The sequence below is a fragment of the Archocentrus centrarchus genome, unplaced genomic scaffold (assembly GCF_007364275.1).
Source record: "Archocentrus centrarchus isolate MPI-CPG fArcCen1 unplaced genomic scaffold, fArcCen1 scaffold_98_ctg1, whole genome shotgun sequence".
Lineage (NCBI taxonomy): Eukaryota > Metazoa > Chordata > Actinopteri > Cichliformes > Cichlidae > Archocentrus > Archocentrus centrarchus.
In genome coordinates this window covers 276005-297277 of record NW_022060307.1, presented here as the reverse complement: position 1 = coordinate 297277, position 21273 = coordinate 276005, and the positions used below count along the sequence as shown (strand labels likewise).

At 41.9% G+C, this 21273-nt stretch overlaps 1 protein-coding gene across 1 annotated transcript; it reads left to right on the top strand.

The window, feature by feature from the left end:
- The first annotated feature begins 17722 nt into the window (after positions 1-17722).
- LOC115778045 (coxsackievirus and adenovirus receptor-like) lies at positions 17723-20507 on the top strand. Its single transcript, XM_030726070.1, has 3 exons — positions 17723-17995; positions 19221-19559; positions 19797-20507. The coding sequence occupies exons 1-3, from the start codon at positions 17926-17928 to the stop codon at positions 19964-19966; spliced, it is 579 nt and encodes a 192-aa protein (XP_030581930.1). The 5' UTR covers positions 17723-17925; the 3' UTR covers positions 19967-20507.
- The last annotated feature ends 766 nt before the right edge of the window (positions 20508-21273 follow it).

Genomic DNA, 21273 nt, shown 5'->3' with positions numbered 1-21273 from the left:
CTTTGAGTATCAATGAATCTGATCTGAGGACAGAAACTGATGATGCTGAACTCCAATCAGACGTCAAACACGTCCAGATTTAGTTTGATTCCACATTTCTCTGATTATCATCAGAGCTGTTTAGACTGCGTTACATCAACTCCTGATTTCACTGTAAGATCTCACAGCACAGCATCAGAATCAGGGATTTATTTCAGCTTCCAGGTTAGCCTTTGATTTCAGCAGAAGTTCCTTTGTGAATAATTTGATTGTCCTCATTGTTGCTGAGTTCAGTGTCGTGTGTGTTACAGCATCAGGATCAGTGTGTGTTTATCTTCAGGTTCAGCAGCTCTGTGTGAGATCAAACCTGCTCTGTGAGGTTTGAACCACACAAACTGATCCTCATGTAGAGATCAGCTGTTACAGTATCATTACACACACTGACAGAACACACTGACAGCACACACACTGAGTGTGATGATCTGTGTGTGGATCACAGACAGTCACTAATGTGCCTGACAGTGTTCAGGACTCACTGATCAGCTCCAGCTGAGTGAGTGTTACAGACAGTATCATGAAGCACAGAGAAACCATCTCCATGCAGCTGCAGGCAGATGTTTCCTCTGAAGCTTTGTTCAGCTTTTCCTCCATGCAGGAGACTCTTCAGTTTGTTACTGCAGTTTAAACAGTTCAACAGCTGATCACATGTTATTGATGCATTAATTTCAGTATTTTTCTGTGACTTTGTTCATTGCTAATAAAGTTTTACATACATTAGCACTGAATATTTTTTTAATTCAGTCTGTCCTCATTTGTTTTCTGCTGTAAAATTGATTTTAATCAGTTTTCTTTCAAATTTAAATCATCTTCATTTTCACTCATTAAAATCTTCTTTAATGGACAGCTGTGTTTTCACTGAATAATGTTTATGAAAGTCAGTGTATCTTATTTTAGGATGAATGAATCTTCCTTACTCTCATCATCATAAATGCTTTTTATTGATCACCTGTGAGACTCAGAAGAGTTACACTTACATATCATGCCTTCAACTAGGGCTGCATCGATTCCTTGAGTAACTTGAATATTTCGATTATAAAAGATCCTCGACACAAATTTGTTGCTTTGATGCTTCGTTTAAACTCTGCAGCTCAGACGTCTTGTCGGGTCGTGGAGCGGCTCTCTCCCGCTGCCTCTCTTATCAGGCGGAGGGGAGATCAATGGAAACAAATGCACCTTGAAGAAACCTCCACACTTTCACAAAAACTCACTGGAGATGAGCAGGTTTCGTTTTCAGGATTTATTGAAGCCCAAAGTTAAGCAAAATACAGGAAAGCAAAAAGTTAAACAAAGCACAAGAAAGCAATTAGCTTCTCCCGGGAGTCAAGCGCCTTGAAGCCGTTACACGGAGATAAGGAAGACCAGAGAAAGAGCTTTTCACCCAAATTTAGCCTGGCCTTATATAGCCCAATCTCACACCTCCCCTTGCTGTTATCAGGAGTAGAGGGCATAGTAAGATGCTCCTTAGGCAACAGTTCTATGAATTGATCTCGGGGGCTAGCAAGACACCCAACTTTCCCACGCAAAAACACTCCCCGCAGTCCAGGTGCGCCTCTACCCCTCCCTTCCAGGACACACTCCTCGCTACTCGCCCTCCCCTCGGGAGAAGCAGGGTCAAAAGTGCACTGTGTAAAAGGTGAAGCTCCTCAAAAAGGTGGGGGCGCATTACTCCAGTGGAAAAACCCCAGGCCTAGGGCAGAGCAGGCCTCAGGCCTTTTCCACCTACAGCATGCAGTGCTCCAGTGTGTGAGTGACAATATAGGTGACAAATAATATATAATGTGACCATTAATTAGAGTGTGTGATTAATATATATAACAATACATGATATAAAAATATTGATAGAAAATACTGATGCCAACAAGATAAAAATACACGACAGTCTCCGCAGCGTTTCACTCGCATTAGCAGCATTAAAGTTCTCTGTCACTGTGACAGATTTACATCAGTTGGAAAAAACGACCCTTTAACACCCAGCAGATCATCGCTGACATGTTTTTCCACACTTCTATGCTCCCTACAGTCGCACGTGATGTGCTCGCTGGGCTGAGAACATCAGCTCTAGCTACCAGAATGGGCCACTATCACCACAGTTTGCCCATTAGCACTAGCTATCATTTGGTAATGACAGACAGCCCCCCCCTTCAGTACCGAGGGGCTCTGTCTAAATATTTTTATGCTTTAATCCCTGATTAGTGACTAAAAATAGACCTGCAGTAGAAACATATTTAGGAGAATGCTTGTAAATAAGAAGCATTGCAGCTACAGATGGCACGATACCACTTTTTAATGTCCGATACCAATACTGATATTTTTATATTTGGATATCTGCTGATACCGATACAAATCCCATCTTTTTTAAAAACAATTGTTTTAAATGCCTGGATGTGTTTTACAGAAGTCAACAGTCTCTCACACAACAATGGCTCTATCACCTGAAGCCTGCTGCTCCTATGTGAGAAGGTGATGCACTGGCTTATGGTATGTTGCAAATTTCATTAGTTCTTTTTCTGTAACATCAGCATGTGTCAAATTGAATCTTTAACATTTCATCTGAGTTTTCAAAAATACATTCCTGCAAACATTTCACAATAAAAGCCTTGTTAAAACCCTTAAGTAACCGACAAAACCTTAGAGGGCTTTTAATTTTAAATGGATACAGGAAGTGGTGATTTTTCGCCTCACGCCCACTTCGTTCTTCTTCGTCACTGCTCCTCACTATACCTTCTGTCCGCTTAGCAACTATGGGGTCTAGAGCCTTTTGTCATACAGCACCCCATCTCTGGAACGCTCTACCGCAACATTTAAAGGTCATAAACAGCTTATCTCTTTTTAAATCTTGTTTAAAAACCCATCTGTTCAAACAAGCTTTTGGCCTGTAACTGTGTGGGTTCTTGGATTTTACCCTGGTCTTAACTAATTTGTTTTTTGTTTTGTTTTGTTTATTGTGTAATTGTGCTTTCTCTTTTGCTGTTTCCTCTTTGATTGTTTTTTACCTGTAAGGCGACCTTGAGTGCCCTGAAAGGCGCCCATAAATAAAATGTATTATTATTATTATTATTATTATTATATTAGAAGTATCACATCCTGATCAGGAAGTCCACATAAGTCTGTTTCATGACCACTCCAAATACACATTTAAGTTAATTTAGCTCACATTAAGTAAAATCTGCTCATTTTATTAGGAGCAGCGCAGGCTCCGTGTTTTATCTTTTTTTAAAAAAGGTGGAAACATCTTGTATCCATGTTTTTTTTTTTTTTTTTTTTTTTCCCTGTCATGTCTGGCAGATCTTGCAAACAGAACTGTGATCTGAATGCATTGTTGTGCCAAACATATTTGCTATTTCAAGATGAGCTCTATAGGTTCTCTATAGGCTCCTCTTGTTACTGTGTAACCCTTTATTTTATTTGAATTATTTTTAACATGTTATTTATCAAATTGTGCCAGAAATGACAGGCTTAAGAAATAGAAAAGAGAAAAGAAAGAAAAGAGAAAGGGAAAGAGGAAGAAGAAGAAAGGGGAAAAAAAAGGAGAGAAAATAGAAAAAAGAAACAGGAAAGAGTGCAAGTAAGTAAACCAAATAGTTAGCCACTTGTTAAACTTAAGATATTGACAATATCTGCAAAATTAAAGATTGTGTGGGGAAAAAATAAATAAATAAATAAATAAAAATAAAAGAAGAATAGTTATACAAACCAACCATTTTGTGTCATTATGTGGGTATATGTGTTTGTGTCATGAAATGTACTTACCAATGAAGGCAGAAAGCCGCAGCCCCGCCCATCAGAACCCAGAGGCAGGCAAAGAGAATCCCAGGAAGCCCAGGCCACCAGCAGCCCATCAAGACCTATGAAGACCCGCGGCCACTCATTCCAAAGACAACCGTACACCCCTCCCAGCAGACGGAGGACGGAGGTCTCAGATGGAGTCCCAGCAGCCAAGGAGCAAGGGCACCAGAGCATTCGAGGCAACGAGAAGCCAGCCCTCCCCCAGCGGCCAGCCCCCCGCACGGCCGGCAGCAGGGCCCCAGGGCCCCCGGCACCCGAGGGCCGCCCGAGCCCCCACAGGGCCCCCCCCACGCCGGAGAAGCCAATGCAGCCCCGCGCCGCAGCCCCCAGGGGAGCAGGTCACCACCCACATCAGAACATCCGGCCCCACCCAGGAACCAGGAGGTACCCACACCCCAGGGGGGCAGGGGGGGAGAGGCAACCAGCAAGGAGCGGTCAGGAGGCAAGCCACCGGCCCAGACCCAGGTCCAGCCAAACATACAACCACACGCACACCGGCAAGCACACCCATGTACACATTTATGCACATCTTGTATCCATGTTAGTGTTTGAAGTCAAACATCCCCCTCTAGTGGCCACATATGAAACATGTGGGAGGAAAAGGCTTTTCCATTGATCTCTGTTAGTTAACTTCAATAGTTTCTTCCTCCAAACCATCAACATGCCTGTTAAACCCCACTACAAGACTTCTTAAAGAAGAGCTACCATTAATTAAGGCTTCAATCTTAAAGGATAAGCACATTATCAATCAAGAATCAAGAAGACTTTATTGTCATATATATGTAAACATATAATGAAAACATATAATGAAATTTGCGTTCCAGAACACTACTTTGCACACATGTATTTTAAATCACTGCTCGAAACAACAAAACTGTTATTTTTTTTATGATGTGGCTCATCAATGAATGAGCAGAAGCTTTTCTGCATGCCTCCTAATCAGCAGTCTGATAAAAACTGATTGTGAGATCCATAAATTTTACCGGACAGTAATCTGGGACATCACCAAGCTATGCCTGGGGCTCCATTTGCCTCCTCCACCACTGTGCTCTGTCCTCCCTCATCTCCACCTCATCATCCTCCTTCCTCTTCACTTCAAGCCTCGTCTCCTGAACTAAAGTCAAGGCTCTAACACACAAAAACATGAATAACATGGTTTTGATTCCTGATATTGTCACAGTTGCTGATATTTCAGCAGATCAGACCCTCCAGACAGCTGTTAACGGACAGCTGACAAGAGCCGGTGTTGTGCCAGAAAGAGTTCACCTACCAAAAAGTGTTTCTGTGTTTTTGATGTGTGATATCTTTGCTTACAAAAATGTGGCAGAATTTAGGCCAAAAACTAATTCACAACAGTTTAAATGCAGCCAGTCATTTTTTGGCAAATACCAGAAATAATTTTCTGTCACAGCAACAACAACAACAGCAGGTTATACGCTAACAGTGTACCAGCTCATATTACCAGGCTCCAACATCCTAAAAGTCACACGCTCCCCCTGATAAACAGCTTGATTACATTCTCACATTGTGTGAGTGTTTGTTCACTAAGTGTCACATTAGATCCACCTCGAACTACTTATGTTAGGCGTGGAGGTGGCTTGCTGGGCCTGGGGGGTTAATGTCCCATACAATTGCTTTTTTTGGTATCTGTTCCATTTGTGGACGAGCTTTTCAGCAAACCTAGCGAGTGTTTTTTGCAGGTTTGTTGCCTGTAAATACTGTATGTTCCACAGGTTTGATGCTGCAGAGTCCTCAAAATGTGCAGCCCAAAGCCTTGAAGTCCCAGGTTTAAACACAAAATCATCCCGGGAATGGAAACTGAGGCTGCTGATCCCGCTGGAGTTGGAAACTCAAATACTCCAAAACTGTCCTTTAACTTGGACTGATCACAATTACAAGCAGCACAGTGGGTCTCCCATCTTTCTGTGGCCATGTGGACACCTTCCAATGGATGAAAATGATCAATAATAGGCAAAAATACAGACATCACAGTGACAGTGTTCAAAATATATGAAAAACAATATGGAACAAGACGGCAGCTTTCATCAACTGTTGCCAATTCCTCAGTAAAGTAACTATTGGCTGTCCTAAAAGTCGCTATATGACATCATCACCTAATTTGCATGTAGCTGTAATCAAGGCTGTAGGAGAGGTACAGACTGGAAGCAGAGCTTTATAAAACTCACCAGGTGGGAAAACTCTGCTTTCATCTTTCCATGGAAAACCAGGAGATTCTTTTAACCCTTCTACTACCACAGGGGTCACTGCTGGCCGTGACCCCTGTGGTAGTAGAAGGGTTAAACAGGAACCACACTGAGCCGGGCTCACTCTGAGGTTCAGCTTCAACAGGTCACATCTCTTGACCCGTGAACACTGGCTGAGCAACAATAATATAAACACCACACAAGGGCACACACAAAACAACTGATTTATTCAGCAGAGTATATTAAATGTAAGTTTTTAGATGGAGCTGAGAGAGACTGACTGCAGAAGGCTGAAGATTGTAACTGAGTACTTTTATTTTATAAGTATTTATACTCACTGATGTGTTAATGCTGCACTGATCTGAACCTCTGACTGACCAGCAGCCTCAGCAGGAAAGGTTGGAGGACTTTTATATGAAATGTGTAGAGTTTAGTTTACATGTGTTATGCAGTTAAAGCATCACTGATGACCTGCTTGTATCCATGTAGTGTTTCCAGCCCAGCAGCTCCCTCTAGTGGTCATATCTAAAGCCTGTGGGAGGATGGTGTTAATCTAAAATGTGAATCATAGTGTTCCAGTCAGTCATCAGTGTGTCTCTGCACAGCTGTCATTAACATGTGTTCAGAGGGCCTCAGTGTGTGAATGGTTCCAGTTCAGCTCCATAACAGCAGCGTCCCTGGTTTGATTCCTGTGTTTCAGCTCATATCTGCCTCTCTCACTGAGGAGGACGTCCACACACACACACACACACACACACACACACACACACACACACACACACACACACACACACACACACACACACACACACACACACAGGCTGCCTCTGCACCAATAGTAAAGCTGGTGCTCAGAGGAAGAGGGCGGGGCTTTACTTGGTGTCAGTGAGAGAAATGAAAAAAAGCTCAAATGAGTGAGAAGGACGATGAAGGAAACATCTGTGCTGTGTCTGCTCTGTAAGTAGAATCTCTGTGTTTGTTTGAATTATTGACCTTTGACTGTCTGCTCTCCTGATAACTGATGATGGAGGAGAAGACATGAAAAACTAATCAGGCTGAATTCAAGTTCTGACACAAGTTTTGGAGTGTGAATGTTAGACAGTAAGTGCTCAGCTACACATGGAAGTGCTTGTATAAATGGGTGAATGTAAATGTGTACTATAAGCATTTTAAGTGCTCAGATAGAGTATAAAAGTGCTAGATAAGAACTTGTCCATTTACATGACTTCACTGTGTGACTGAAGAGAAGTTTGTTTACACACAGTGCAGTCCGTGCAGATGATCATAATGATCATATAAAAGTGGCTTTTTAGACAAAAACAGCAGAGCATGAAGGGTCCTTTGTAAAGAGTATAAGCAGCTGTTCTCCCATTTCTCCCAAACACAACACACCCACCACCCACAGGAGGCACTGTAGGGGTTGGGTGCAATGTGTGTCAGGCAGCAGCTGAAGGCAGCGGCCCCGGTGGACCAGTCCCCAGCTAGGAGGTACTCTAGGAGTGTGGGATGTCTGCCCTGTTGTGGGCCTTTCAGTCCCTGTACAACCAAAGTGAGAGCTTGGTCCAGCAATAAGTCAGGTTCATTTCCCAGTCATGTTTGACTTCACCTGTTCATAATTTTAATGGACAGAATATCTAAGCAGAGCCAAGTGGCTGAGACTTCTGCCTTGGTGGCCTCAGAATCTAATCTCTGATGAACCTGTTGGCTTCATCAGGTGGTGACCTCCAGCTCACAGTGGAACAGCTTCACAGCTGAGCGTGAAGGTGCTGATATGAGAAGAAGTACATCTAAATCCAAAGCCATGGTCCTCAGCATGGAAGAGTGAGGAGTGCCCATTCTGGTTCAGGGATGAGTTACTGCCCCAGGTGGAGGAGTTTAAGTATCTCAGGGTCTTGTTCCTGAACGACGGGAGTGGGAGATTGACGAATTATGTCTGCGTCTGCAGTGTTGTCAATGCGAAGCGAAGCTGTTGATTTACTAGGTTATCTACATCCCTACCCTTACCTATGGTCATGAGCTTTGTGTATTGACTGAAAGAACAAGATCATGGATGCAAGGGGCAGAAATGAGCTTCTTCCAAAGGGTGGCTGAAGAGTGCAGTCATTTAGGAGGAGCTCAAAGTAGAGCTGCTGCTTCTCCACATTGATAGGAGCCAGTTGAGGTGGTTCAGGCATCTGACAAGGATGCCTCATGAACAACTCTTCAGCAAGGTGTTTTGGGCATGGATGGATGGATGGATGGATGGAAGGAGGCCTGAAATATTAAAGGAATCACAGAAATGAGAAACAATGGAGAGTTAATGTCATTGTGAAATAACCCTTTTTAATCAAGCTTTTTAGCCAATGCTAACAAAAATGGTTAACTCACTGGTTCTACCTGCACATCCAAATATGCCAGTGATGGTCCAGTTTTAATAAAGGCCTATACAAAGTGTCATAGTGGCTACTTTTCTTTTTACAGTCTCTGATCTGAAGCATACAAACGTTAAAACTAAAATGTTAATTTCTCTGCAGTGCTGACATCCATGCTTATCTGCAAAGCAAAGCAAGGTGAGCAAACTTCTTCGAAAACGTCAGTTTTTCAATTTGTGCATTTATATTTTACTAATGAAATATTCACATGAAATTCAAGAAAGTACAAAATCTGTATACAGTATTAGTCAAACGTAGGTGAGTGTGTCCAAACATTTGACTGGTACTCCATAATAATAACAATGAATGAAATAACTTCCCTCACAGCTCGTCTGACTGTGAGTCCCAGCAGCTCTCAGTTCTTTGAAGGAGACTTTGTGTCTCTGAGCTGTGAGGAGGACGACAGCTCTGCTGGATGGACTCTGAGGAGGAACACAAACACAGACATAAGAACTGAGTGTGGACCTGGCTGGGGAAGATCATCTGGTTCTTCCTGTAACATTAATTACGCTGACACAGTGGACAGTGGAGTTTACTGGTGTGAGTCACTCTGTGTTTGTTTGAATTATTGACCTTTGACTGTCTGCTCTCCTGATAACTGATGATGGAGGAGAAGACATGAAAAACTAATCAGGCTGAATTCAAGTTCAAACACCATGAGGACCAACTGCAGGTCTGAACTGACTCTTTATCTTTGCTCAGGAGTCCAGGAAACACAGCAGGCAGTGAAAAGCTCAAATCATTCACTGATTACATGAACACAGCTGCACAGAGGACACATGACTTTACTGTGACACTGAACAGGAAACTTTATTGAAACTTGTTGCTGCATCAACTCTAAAATGAGCAGATCTATCAGAGAGAGACGAGTTTGTGGGTCTGTCAGCTGTTTGTGTGGAGTTGTGCTTTGTGTTCACCTCAAACCAACCTGAGTGTCATTTCTCTTTAGTTCTGATCTCACTGCTGAGCTGCACAACAAACCAAGGTCAGTAACCTTCTTCTGTCACAGCTTCAACCTGATAAATGCTCACTAATATGACCTGTTTGGCTTCATGTTTCATTGTAACCCTCACAGCTCGTCTGACTGTGAGTCCCAGCAGCTCTCAGTTCTTTAAAGGAGACTTTGTGTCTCTGAGCTGTGAGGAGGACGACAGCTCTGCTGGATGGACTCTGAGGAGGAACACAAGCAAACAACAGAGGACTCAGTGTGCTGAGTGGGGAACATGGTCTGGTTCTTCCTGTAACATCAGCTACATCTATGAATCAGACAGTGGAGTTTACTGGTGTGAGTCCAGAGAGGGTGCCATCAGTAACATGGTTAACCTCACAGTCTCTGGTAAGCTGAGTGTGTGGAGTTAGTGTTGATGAAGCTGTGTGTAAATGGATGAAATGCTGTAGTTTGTCTCTGTGTTGAGGTGGATCAGTGATCCTGCAGAGTCCTGTCCTCCCTGTGATGGAGGGAGATGACGTCACTCTGCTCTGTCAAACAAAGACCACTCCCTCCAACCTCCCAGCTGCTTTCTATAAAGATGGCTCCCTCATCAGGAAGCAGCCTACAGGTCACATGACCATCCAGCATGTTTCCAGGTCTGATGAAGGCCTCTACATGTACAAGTTGACATCAGCGGTCATGGAGAGTCTCCATCCAGCTGGATCACTGTCACAGGTGACACACTCACCTGTCTGTGTTTCTGCAGGTTTCAACATTCACAATGTGACCAGAACTTAATGACTGTGTTTGCTTTATTTTAGAGAGACACACCACCACACCTCCACCTACATCCACACCTCCTGCTGTTCTCTCTGTGATCTCCTCTGTTGGATCAGTCTGTGTTGTGGTTCTACTGGTGTTACTGGTTCTGTTGGTGAGACAATGTGTTCACAGGAAACCTGAAGGTGAGACTCAGACTTCTGGACTCGTGGATAATTTATGCATTTATTAAGTTCTCTCATGATTAGATTAGATTTATTAGATTTTCATTACCTGCTCGTGCAGCTATCTCTAAGCTGTAACCTTATTTCACTTGTCTTTCTTAAAGTTTCATCTACATTCTTTCCAATAAATTATTTTGCTGCTGATTTTATTAATTTCAATAAATGAAGAAGAAGCTGCAGAAGATGAGATCAAGTACAATGACATCAAAATATACTTATTGTCCTCAACAGCCAATCAAACAAAGCAGAGGTAGCGCAGTTTTTGTTTGTTTGTTTGTTTTGGCAGGGGATCTGGGGTGGCAGTTTAGATTACTGTGTGTGAGGACTACTGTATTGTATTAAGAGAACAAACTATAGAATTGTACATATTTGTATAAAGCCACACCTCCACCTCCACCCACCTCTCCTTCTGTTCTCTGTGTGTTGTTTGTTGGATCAGTCTGTGTTGTGTTTGAACAAAGAAGAGGTAGTGTTGTGTTTTCTTTATGGTGGGCTGGTGAGGTCAAAGGTCTTTCTTTAAAATTACAGTTTGTGAACATGTTTATGATGTGAGGACATCTGTAAATATATAAAGAACCAATCAGCAGCTGAAACAGCAAACATGTGACTCTGGCTCAGGTTGTTTAGGCTCCTTGTTGTCATAGTGATGCTGCAGACTGAATGGACAAAATGTTCTTTGTTCCAATAAATGGACTTTATCAAAGTCGTGCATGTAAAACCACAGCAGCAACTTCCTGTTGTTGATCACAGTTGATCTGAAACAGCTGAAAGTTCTCACCACAGTGTTACTGCTTTGCTCTGTGGTGAGGCGTGTCAGAGTGTGCTGGAGAAAGATGGCAGCTTTGTGGTCGTCCACCTGCCTTTTTCTCAGAACACCCCCCCCGCGGTCAGTCAGTGTTAAGAGGAGGAAAAAACTGTGGTTTATAAAGCAGAACATCAGTGATGTAGCAGCTCATCAGGCTCACGGTCCATCACAGCTCTCAGGTTCCTGTAATGTGTGAAGGACACAAAGAAAGTTACAAGTTTTCTTGTTGTTGTTTGTCTGTATTGGACAAACTAATGAGAATTAAAATCCACTGAGGAGTCGAGGAGACTCACAAACAGTCACATCCACACACATTCATCTGGTTTCACTGAAATCACATCAACACTCTGAGAGCAGAAATTCTTCTGAATTATGGAGGAACAGACGACCAAAGACTCCATGAGCCAAAAGTCATCATTTACTCTCTTCATGATGCAACATTACAAACAGAACAAATGTTTTGTCTCATTTAGCTGTAGTGTAATGATACAGCTGTACTGCTGCAGTTGTTGTTCCTGCAGTCATTTAAATGTGTTTTATTCTGCAGACACTGATTCAGCTGCAGTCTACTCAGCAGTGACAACTGAAGACATCAGTTATGGACCAACAACCATCAGATCAAGGAGGCCCAGGTACAGCTGCTCTGTAACAGAGCCAAGCTAGCTGCTGTTTGCAGCCATCATGCTAAGCTAAGCTAACCAAACCACCTGCTGAGTGAAGCTCAGTCCCAGTTCACATTTACCAGTGTGAACTGGTTCCATTACAGTGTGAACTGGGACTGTGTGATGCAGAGAGGTGCAGGTTGGAGGTCTTGATTGAACTCCAAAGCTTGTAATCATGTTTCCTGTTGTTTGAACTGTGTGTGTTTGTGTTCAGACTTTAAACCAGAGCCAGACGTCGTCTACTCTTCACTGAAGTATCCACCAGTCCAACCACTGACGTCCAGCTGCTGCTCTCTGACTGCTCCCTCCTTCAATGTTGTGTTGCAGTCTGATAACAATTGATTTTTTTCCCCTCATTTATACCCCATAATGACAAACTAAAATCAGGATTTTAGGATATATTTACATTTGTATTCATATGTTGACTGGAGCCCACCTGTGCTGAACTAAACTGAGTGGACATGATGTTGAAAAAAAGACACACACTCTCTACAGAAGGCCTCACAGAGAAAAACCAGAGAACAAAAACAAGCCGTGAGGTCAAAGGAACTGCCTACATGTGCAGATGAACATGTTTTGTAACACTGAAGGTTTCTCAGAGCTCAGACGCCTCCAATGAAAGGAGTTTGGCACAAGCGGGAGTCTTCCAAGAGCTGCTCACCAAGAAGGAGAACCATGACTGCAGCCCTCCACAGATGTGGGAGTTTTGTCCATTAGAGGTTTGATGGAACCATCTCTTTATGAAAGCCCACTTGAAGTTTGGAAAAAAGCCCCTGAAGGTCTCTCAGACTGTGAGGAATAAGATTCTCCAGTCTGATGAAACTAAGACTGAACTATTTGACCTCAGTTCTAAATGTTACGTCTGGACAACACCAGGACCTGCTCATCACCTACTCACAACCATCCCAACACTGAAGCATGGAGCCAGGCTCAAAGCCTCTGAACATCTCTGTAGAGACCTGAAAATGGCTGAGCACCAACCGCCCACACCTTGTTGCATCATAATCAAAAGGGTGCTTCAGCTAAGTATTTAGTAAAAGGGTCTGAATATTTATGTAAATGTGATGCTTCAGATTTTAATTTTTTATAAAGATACAAAATTTCTGTTTTCAGTTTGTTATTGTGGGGTACTGAGTGTAGATTAATGAGGAAAATGACTTTAAAAGATTGTGACAGCACTGAAACAAGTGAAGCAGGTTTTATGTTTTCTCATCACTGAGCTGGATGGATGTGACTCAAAATCCACATGTTAGTTTTAACTGGAGTCAAAGTTAAAGGTTTTTTTTTTTGCTGCAAAATCAGTTCCACCAATTTAAATAAGTTCACATGTTTTATTTCCTCAGTAACTTTAGTGTAATTAATATTTTATTGATGTTTGCAGGATCAATAAACTTTCCTGTTTTTTCATAAGTTTCTGTGGGTTTCGTGTCACATGAGAAATTTGATTTGTTCCAGTTAGCTTGTGGCTAACTGCTGCATGGCCCTCTTCAGTGCAGAGAACAATGAACATTTAACCACAGGTGTAGCCTAAAAACCGCAGGAGCCTCATTCAGCAGCTGCAGAGTGCAGGAAAGCTTCAGTACAGGACGTCTGTGTTTGAAACTGTAGAGTTTGATTATTTCTGTAGACACCCAGAAACCAGGCAGCTGCTGACATGGCAAAAATTTCAACTGTTTATTGATTAATTGTTGAATTTTGAAAATGAGAATACAGAAAACTCTGTGACAGCATTTAATGGCTCTCCCTCTGGGAATCATTTAGTGCCGCATTAAAAGGAAGACGTGACGTGTTTCATGTCTGATCAATTTAAAGCAGCACAGAGCCCCACAGAGTGTGAATTTACACTGGCTGATATTTATATCTGATTAAAAACAATAAAATATTTTCTGTCCTTCTCATTTTTAATAGTTAACAACAGTTTAAACCTCAGTTGCTGCGCATTAATATTGCTGCTGTTGTGCTGAGTACAGACTGTAAGCAGATCATACTTTTTACTCCCATCTTTGCTTTTAAATATGTTATCAGGAATAAAGAGTTGTTTTAATTATTTTAGAAGGATTGCATCAGGAAGCCCAAACACATGTTAACACTCACAGTTGTTTAATGGCCACTTTCAATACACATTTAGGTAAATTTGCATCCAAAATTAAGTAAAATACACAAATCATGTTAGAAACTGCGCATGCTCTTTAAATAAACCACGGCAGCATCGTTGATGATCTGTTAGTGTAGTGTTTAAAGTCCAACATCTCCCTCTAGTGGCCATATATAAAACAAGCCGCGTGCAGCTGCACAGCTGTAAGTGTAATGCAGCATTTGGACCTCATGGTGGCAGTGTTTCACTGTTATCACTGGCTAAGCCTGGACGTGTCCTCCGTCTTTGTCTCTCTGTTGTCAGAGGGTGACTGTCAGAGTCACAGATACTATATGAACAAACATATTTGGTCACAACTCTCAGTCATTATTTTTCTGGACTCTGGCCTGAGCCTCTTAGTTTCAGTAATGGGAAAGGTTAATGTAACCCAAGGTTACAAATATCACAATAATACAACAGAAAAATGTAATAATAAATAGGAAGGTATAATGGAATATAATTCATGATATTTCATTAAAGAGGTTCAAAAACTTTACAAGTTCAGAGCAAAGGAAAGTGATTAGTGGGAATGCTCCTTTAAAGCGCCTTCCTCCATCTTTCAGAGCAGTTAGCTTTTAGAAAAACAGCTAGCTGCAGATAGTCGTGAAACGTCGGGAATATTTTCATGTTTTCTTGAGAAATACGAAGTTTTTCTCACCCAAAGAAAAGCTGGAGACTGTTGAAGCTTCAGGAACTGTAACCGAGAACGTTTCTGTGAGTTTTATGATGTTTTATTATTGAAAGAAGTTTGTTTTTGATGAGCAAACGAGGTAACCGAGACTTCGAGTTTGATTAGTAAAAGTCGAAAACAATGTTTCAGTGTTGTATATTAGTTAAAGTAAATAACTAAACACAGATATGAACAGTTGCATTAAGATTTAAGCTTGTATTTTATTACACTGAAGGTGAGAGGAAAAGCTGCCACCAAAGCTTTAAAGCAACAACCTGGGACTGAGATGTAATATTTTTCTTTATGTTTTTATTTTATTAAACATGCCTGGTGTCACAGTCAGTAAAAGCTGATGTGGCGTGTAAAGTTCAGGTGTTGGGCAGGAGCGAGTTAACAAAAAGCGAGCCTTTATTATGGCTGAAAAACACAAACAATAAACACGGAGAATAATGAAACAAAACCCAGGAAATACTAGAAACAAGGAAGATGCAGGGAAGCACACAAACACATGGGAAAACAAGACTCTGACAAATGAAAAGGGGAAGACTGAGACATTAAAAACAGAGAGGGATAATCAGGAAACAGGCAGCAGATGGGAAGCACAGCTGAATGTATCACTAGTCGTTACCAGTTAGTCCAATTATTAAGGTTTTCATTGATGCCCGGTGCTGTAAATGGTAAATGTTATGCAGCAATCTTCCACCAGACGGAGCTGCAGCCCTGACATCATTATAAAAAAATGCCATAACTCTGTTAATGTCGGGCTGGTATTTTTATTAGGTGTAATATTGTTATTCTTGAGGTTTTACAACAGTGCACCTCCTGGGAAACACCTTCATTTCCTCGCATTTGTAAGCAGCATTGAAAGTGTGATTAGTTATTGAAGAATGTGTTTGTACACAGAAGCAAAAAACTAGAGGGACAAATGTGTTTGTGCCTTTAAAAAGACCTGAACGTAGCAAAGAGTAGGACCCAGGAGGGAACAAGTCCCAGCATTTTATGTTTCTGTCGGCCAACACTGCATGTAAAACAGAGAAATGACTGAAAGGTAATTAACACATGCAACACACCTGCACACCCATAAACGCTGCAACAACATCAGCCACTTACACAGGTTATGCCATAGCTCTACAAAGACACAGCGCTGAAGCCTGACTCAGCCGTGAGCTGGATGGGGAATACCAGTTAATAATACTGACAGGAAATAGGACCGAGATATTTAGATCAAATAAATTTGCTCATATTTTAGTGACTCCCACAAGATCCTGACAGATCCTGACAGATCCTGCACATGTACTCAAAGGTTTGGTATTAACGGGGATGTGAGTCAAAGAGTTTTTGGGGGGTTTTTGGTGAGAAATCAGAGACCGGCGTGGTGCTAACTACACTCACGGAGCAAAGATTGGTAGGGATGTCTCCTACTTGCTAATCATGCCCCGTGATTATAGGGACATAATGGATGCTGCTTGATATTGGTGGGGACGTGTCTCTACTGTCTCTACCTAATTCTACGCCCCTAATTCCAGCCAGGCTGGCCCCATACAGCACAGAGCAAACAGGAAACATGTTCAGCTTCAGACTGAATCAGAATTATTCAGGCTGGCAGATACTGGGTGTACTGGCAGCCAATACTGGTTATGCTGGTTATAGTGGGAATGCTGTGCTGCTTTGTTCATTCCACTCTCCCAACAGGAATTTGCTGTCATATATGAGTCCTTATATTGATGCTGGGATTGTTATTCCTTATACTGACACCATGATTGTTTCTCTCTCACTGATAAATTCAAAAACTCTATAAAGAAGTAGTTGGAAATGTGCACAAGAGGAATCTGAACGGGCCAATCAGAATTGTTGCGAGCTGCATCGAGCTGACGTGTGGTTACGTTTCTCAGGAGGTGCATGTCAAGTTACACCAAAAAAAAAAAAAATCCATAGATTACTGTGTTGAATTCAGAGGGGTTTCTGGTTATGGCCTGAGCACCCAAAGAAGCATAATTCCTAATGTAACATCATTTTAATAATTTTTTTTTTTTTTTTTTAGTTTTTGTCAATTACACTGTTTTTGTGATCATTTGGAGCCAAAATTGAAATCAAAATTTGATTTTCCACAGCCCTAATTTCTTGCTACTCTGAGATTAAAATGAAATCACTTTACAGTGAGAAGGTTCATGATCACAAACAGCAGAAAATAAAATTTAATTTAGAAACACAGTCTCTGCTGAACCAGTTTAACCTTAACACTGACACAGACTCACATTCCTCTTTTCCACCCACACAGAGCTGCTGCAGAGCCAGGTCTAACTTTTGGAAACGCTCTCACACCCACAGAGTGAAACTGCTGATTATGAAGCATCACTATAAGATTTAGAGGAACCTACACTGTCATGAAGCTGTACAGTCTGCTGTACAGCAGCCTGGCAGTGGCTGTTGGGAACTTTTAGATTTTTAACTTGTTAAATTTTATGTTTGGATTTTTATTTTTTTAAAGCCTTTACTTTTAACTTATTGCTTGTGTGGAATAAAACTTCAGCAAGTACATTTTCACCTACTGAAAGGAATAGATGGAGTACACCAACCTCACTTTTTTTTTAATCTGTCAGTGGATCATTGTCCTCCTGATGATCAGCAGAGTGTTTGAGGCTCTCAGAGCTCCTTCACATCAACAGTAAGTATTTAAAATGACCTCTTTCAGCCTTTTAGCTGATCTGACTGAAGTCTGTGAGCTTCAGTGGATTAACAGATTGTTCATGTTAATGAAGCAGGATTAAAGCTTCACTTTACTGCTTCCTGGTTACAGCCTCCCTGGTTCTCCATGAAGAACAAAGATCTGCTCTCTGTGGCTCCAACACAACTTAAAGAGAATCAAAGGAGGTCAAAGTTCTCTTGGTTTGATGGAGGCTGCAGCTAAATGCTGCCTCCTCCATAGTACAATCTACATTTTTATACAGGGAAATCATTCTGAAGTCCTTGATGATGATGATGCTCTTTAGTATGTAGCTGATGATTTAGCTTTAAATTCTCCTCTTTAGTTATGACGCACTTTTTTTTTGACCCACCTACGTCACTCTAACGCGACTTCGTTTCAGAGCGGCTGAATCATAAATGTGGAGTCTGAACGAGTGTCTCAAAGTCAGATCTGTGCTCACAGACAGACTTTCAGCATCATTTAAACCTTAAATTTAATCTCTTGTAGTCAGGTTTTAAAGTCAGGTTCAGGTATTCAGAGACCATCGTCCTCACACAGTTACAACAATCCACGTGTTGTTCAGGAACACGGAAATGGCTGCTGGATCTGAGTCGCTCTGCTCGACTTTGCTGTTTGTCGGCCTCTTTGTGTTTGTGTCTGCAGGTGAGATTCACTCTGTGAGGTGGAGGAAAAGTTTCAGTCTGCTCTGCATATTAATATTTAATAAAGAATTACTTACATAATGATTCAGTTTGTCTGTGTGAAGGAGACACAAAGCTGACAAAGAAGTGTGTGTGTGTGTGTGTGTGTGTGTGTGTGTGTGTGTGGGTGGTGCTCACTGTGCTGAGAATGAACTGAAACAGATTGTTAAAAGCGGGTGCTGCTATTAGAACTGGCCGTCATTCCACACACCCCCACCCCCGGTTACCCCCACAGCACCCAGGGGCTCCGTCAAAATATTTTTGATACTTTAATCCCTGATTAGTGACTAAAATAAACCTGCAGTATAAACGTTTTTAGGAGAATGCTTGTAAATCCAAAGCATTACAACATCACACTCATGCAGCCCCCAGTTTTTCAACAAAAACACTGATAACACAGCAGCAGCAGCAGTTCGACCTGCAGTCTGTTTGCACGGGCAGGCGGAGCCTTTACTGAAAGGTGAGCTCAGAAGGAGCGAATGTAAACGGTTTTCTAGTGTACAAAGCAGCAGCTTTTTTCCCCCCCTGTAACCTCCATTTAACCTTTACTGGGAAACAGCTGGAGGTCCTTCATCAACCACCTGATCAGTAAGTGAAGAAAAGAACTTTGTAGCTGCTCCATCCACCCTGTTTGTGTCACACAGGGAAAAACTTCAGTATGGAAGTTAAAATATGCAGAAGTTAAAATATGCAGATGAACTGTTAATAAGACAGAAGTATTTCTTATTCAATTACTCGATTTAAGATAAGATGATGTATATTCGTCACATGCACAGTTATATACAGTACAATGCACAGTGAAATGTATTTTGTACCTGCAGCCGAAAATGAATAGTAAAAATATGCTTTCTGTAGGCCTGTGAAAATCAAGCAGGAACAGGACCAGGAGATCGCACGCTGTAAACAAAGCTGGCCCTGCCTGGTGTTCAATTGCAAATTGCTCTGAAATAATACTACAGTGCAGCGATCTAACCAGAGAAAGAATCAGAGTCTGGTATTGACGATGGGTCACAGTGTGAGGGGTGTGTGTCCACCTGCTAATTGCAGTGATAGTGAAGATGGCAAACCGGAGCAAGGATCAGCCCAGCTCAACCTGAATTCAGCATGGCACAGCACAGGGCTGGAAGCACGTGACCAGTTGTACTTTGACCTTTAACCTCTCTGCTTTGTATTGTTCCCTCTTTCAGACCAGGAAACCATCACAGCTGAGTCTGGACAGAACGTCACTCTGACATGTCGAGCTCCAAATCACAGCATCGACATTGTAGAGTGGAGCAGAGCTGACCTGAAGTCACAGCATGTCTTTGTATGCTGGGATGGTCAGGTTCTTCCAGAAGAGCAGCATCCATCCTTTAAGAACCGAGTGGATCTGCAGGACAGACAGATGAAGGATGGAGACGTGTCTGTGAGTCTGAAGAATGTGACGTTTAATGATGAGGGAACATACGAGTGTCGTGTCCAGAGAGAGGATGACAGTGTGGAGCTCATCAGCATCATCACCCTGAGAGTTGTTGCTCCTCCTCCAGGTGAGTGAGCAGAGTTCAGTGTGTCTGTGATCAGAGGTGAAGCTGCTTCCTGGTTGTTGATGTTTGTTTCTAAAGATGTTGTTGATGAGACTTTGTAGAAAGCAGCTGGTCTGAGTGATGTGATCAGAGTGCAGTAGATAATGTCTGACAGCAGTTTGAAGAGGAAATGGATTCTGTTCTGTTCTTCACTCATCACCTACCTGACAGCTGACACCTCACACCTGTTTCTACCTGCAGGTCCAACAGGAGGAACCACAGAGGATGGAGGATCTGTTGGACTGATCATTGGTCTGTCAGTTGCTGCTGTGCTTCTTGTTGCTGCTGTTGGTTTTGTGATCTACAGGAAACATGAAGGACAGCAGAGTCAGGGTTCATATCATCCTCCTGCTGAACAGCACAGTGTCTGAAATGCTTCTACAGCTGAAAATGAAACATTTTGAAAAATGTCTCATCAGTCTTGTTACGTCCTCCAATAACGCTCTATGGTTGCAATGTTGAATTTGATTATTTTTTAATGAGCGCCTTTTTTAGAGGGTTAAAAAGATCTTGTTTTAGTCACTCATTTCTTCCAGGACAGCATTGTTGATGTGGCAGATGTGCTTCTTGACACAACCACCAAAACAGCTCAAACCAGAGACGCTGTGCCTGACAGTCAGGGTGAAATATGACCGAATATCTTTCCCTTCTTTACTTCTTTTGCAGGATATCATTAAGGTCCAGTTTAGCCTCCATTTTAGTGAATTTGTTTGAGATTCCCTTTTCAAAGCCACTTTAATGTTGGAAGTAAATGTTTGAAGGTTTTTAAAGAAGCTGTCACTCAACACCAGAGGTGGCAAAAGTACTGACATTCTGTACTTAAGTAGAAGTACAAGTACTTGTGTTAAAAAATACTTTGGTAAAAGTCGAAGTACTGGTTCAACTTCTTTACTTAAGTCAAAGTAAAAAAGTACAGGCTCCAAAATGTAGTCAAAGTAAGAAAATAAAAGTAGTTCTTTGGAGGACGTTTCTACCAACTATTTTTCTGTAATGCTAACTGAACCTCATTATATATTATTGCAATCATATAAAATAATACATGAGAATACAAATGTTATTCCAATCTAAATTGGAATAACATTTGTATTTGTGTCCTACATAACAGCTTGAATCTGTTATGTAGGACACAAACAGTGAACGTGAATTTAACCACAGCTTATTCTCTGTGTCCTCCATAGTAGAGGGTGACTGTGCCTCCACCTAAACACCAACATGAGGATACTCAGGGGTTACAGTGGGATTCAGAAGGTGGAGGAACCCTAAGATCAGCTGTAGTGGCTCTGCATGGGGAGAAGAATCACAGCTTTCTATTGTAGCTGCAGTAAATGATGTTGGTGTGCAGGCTGTGATCAGCTGACCTGCTGCTGCTGCTCTGAGGTTTACTGCTCTGTGGGGATGAAGTGAACTCACAAAGATGTAACCCAGTATTTCACAGCTCTCTGAGCTGATCTCCATCCCCTACACTGACAGCATACAGGCTGTAGAAATGCTGGATTCAGTGAATGAATCTCAGCATCAGCAGCTTTGATTCAGACTCATCTCTGCTGCACTGATGTAACCTGTAACTCTGACCATGAACACAAACACTGTGCACCAACACAGAGCTTTACTGTAAATACAGTACAACAAGCTAACCTCTTTATTACGTACTAAACTGCAGTATTTTCATATAATCTTT

Excerpts from the sequence above, each read along its gene's own strand:
- LOC115778045 (XM_030726070.1), top strand. The coding sequence starts at position 17,926 with ATGGCTGCTGGATCTGAGTCGCTCTGCTCGACTTTGCTGTTTGTCGGC. Across the intron at positions 17,996-19,220 it reads CTTTGTGTTTGTGTCTGCAG|ACCAGGAAACCATCACAGCT; the intron begins GTGAGATTCACT and ends TCCCTCTTTCAG. Across the intron at positions 19,560-19,796 it reads AGTTGTTGCTCCTCCTCCAG|GTCCAACAGGAGGAACCACA; the intron begins GTGAGTGAGCAG and ends TTCTACCTGCAG.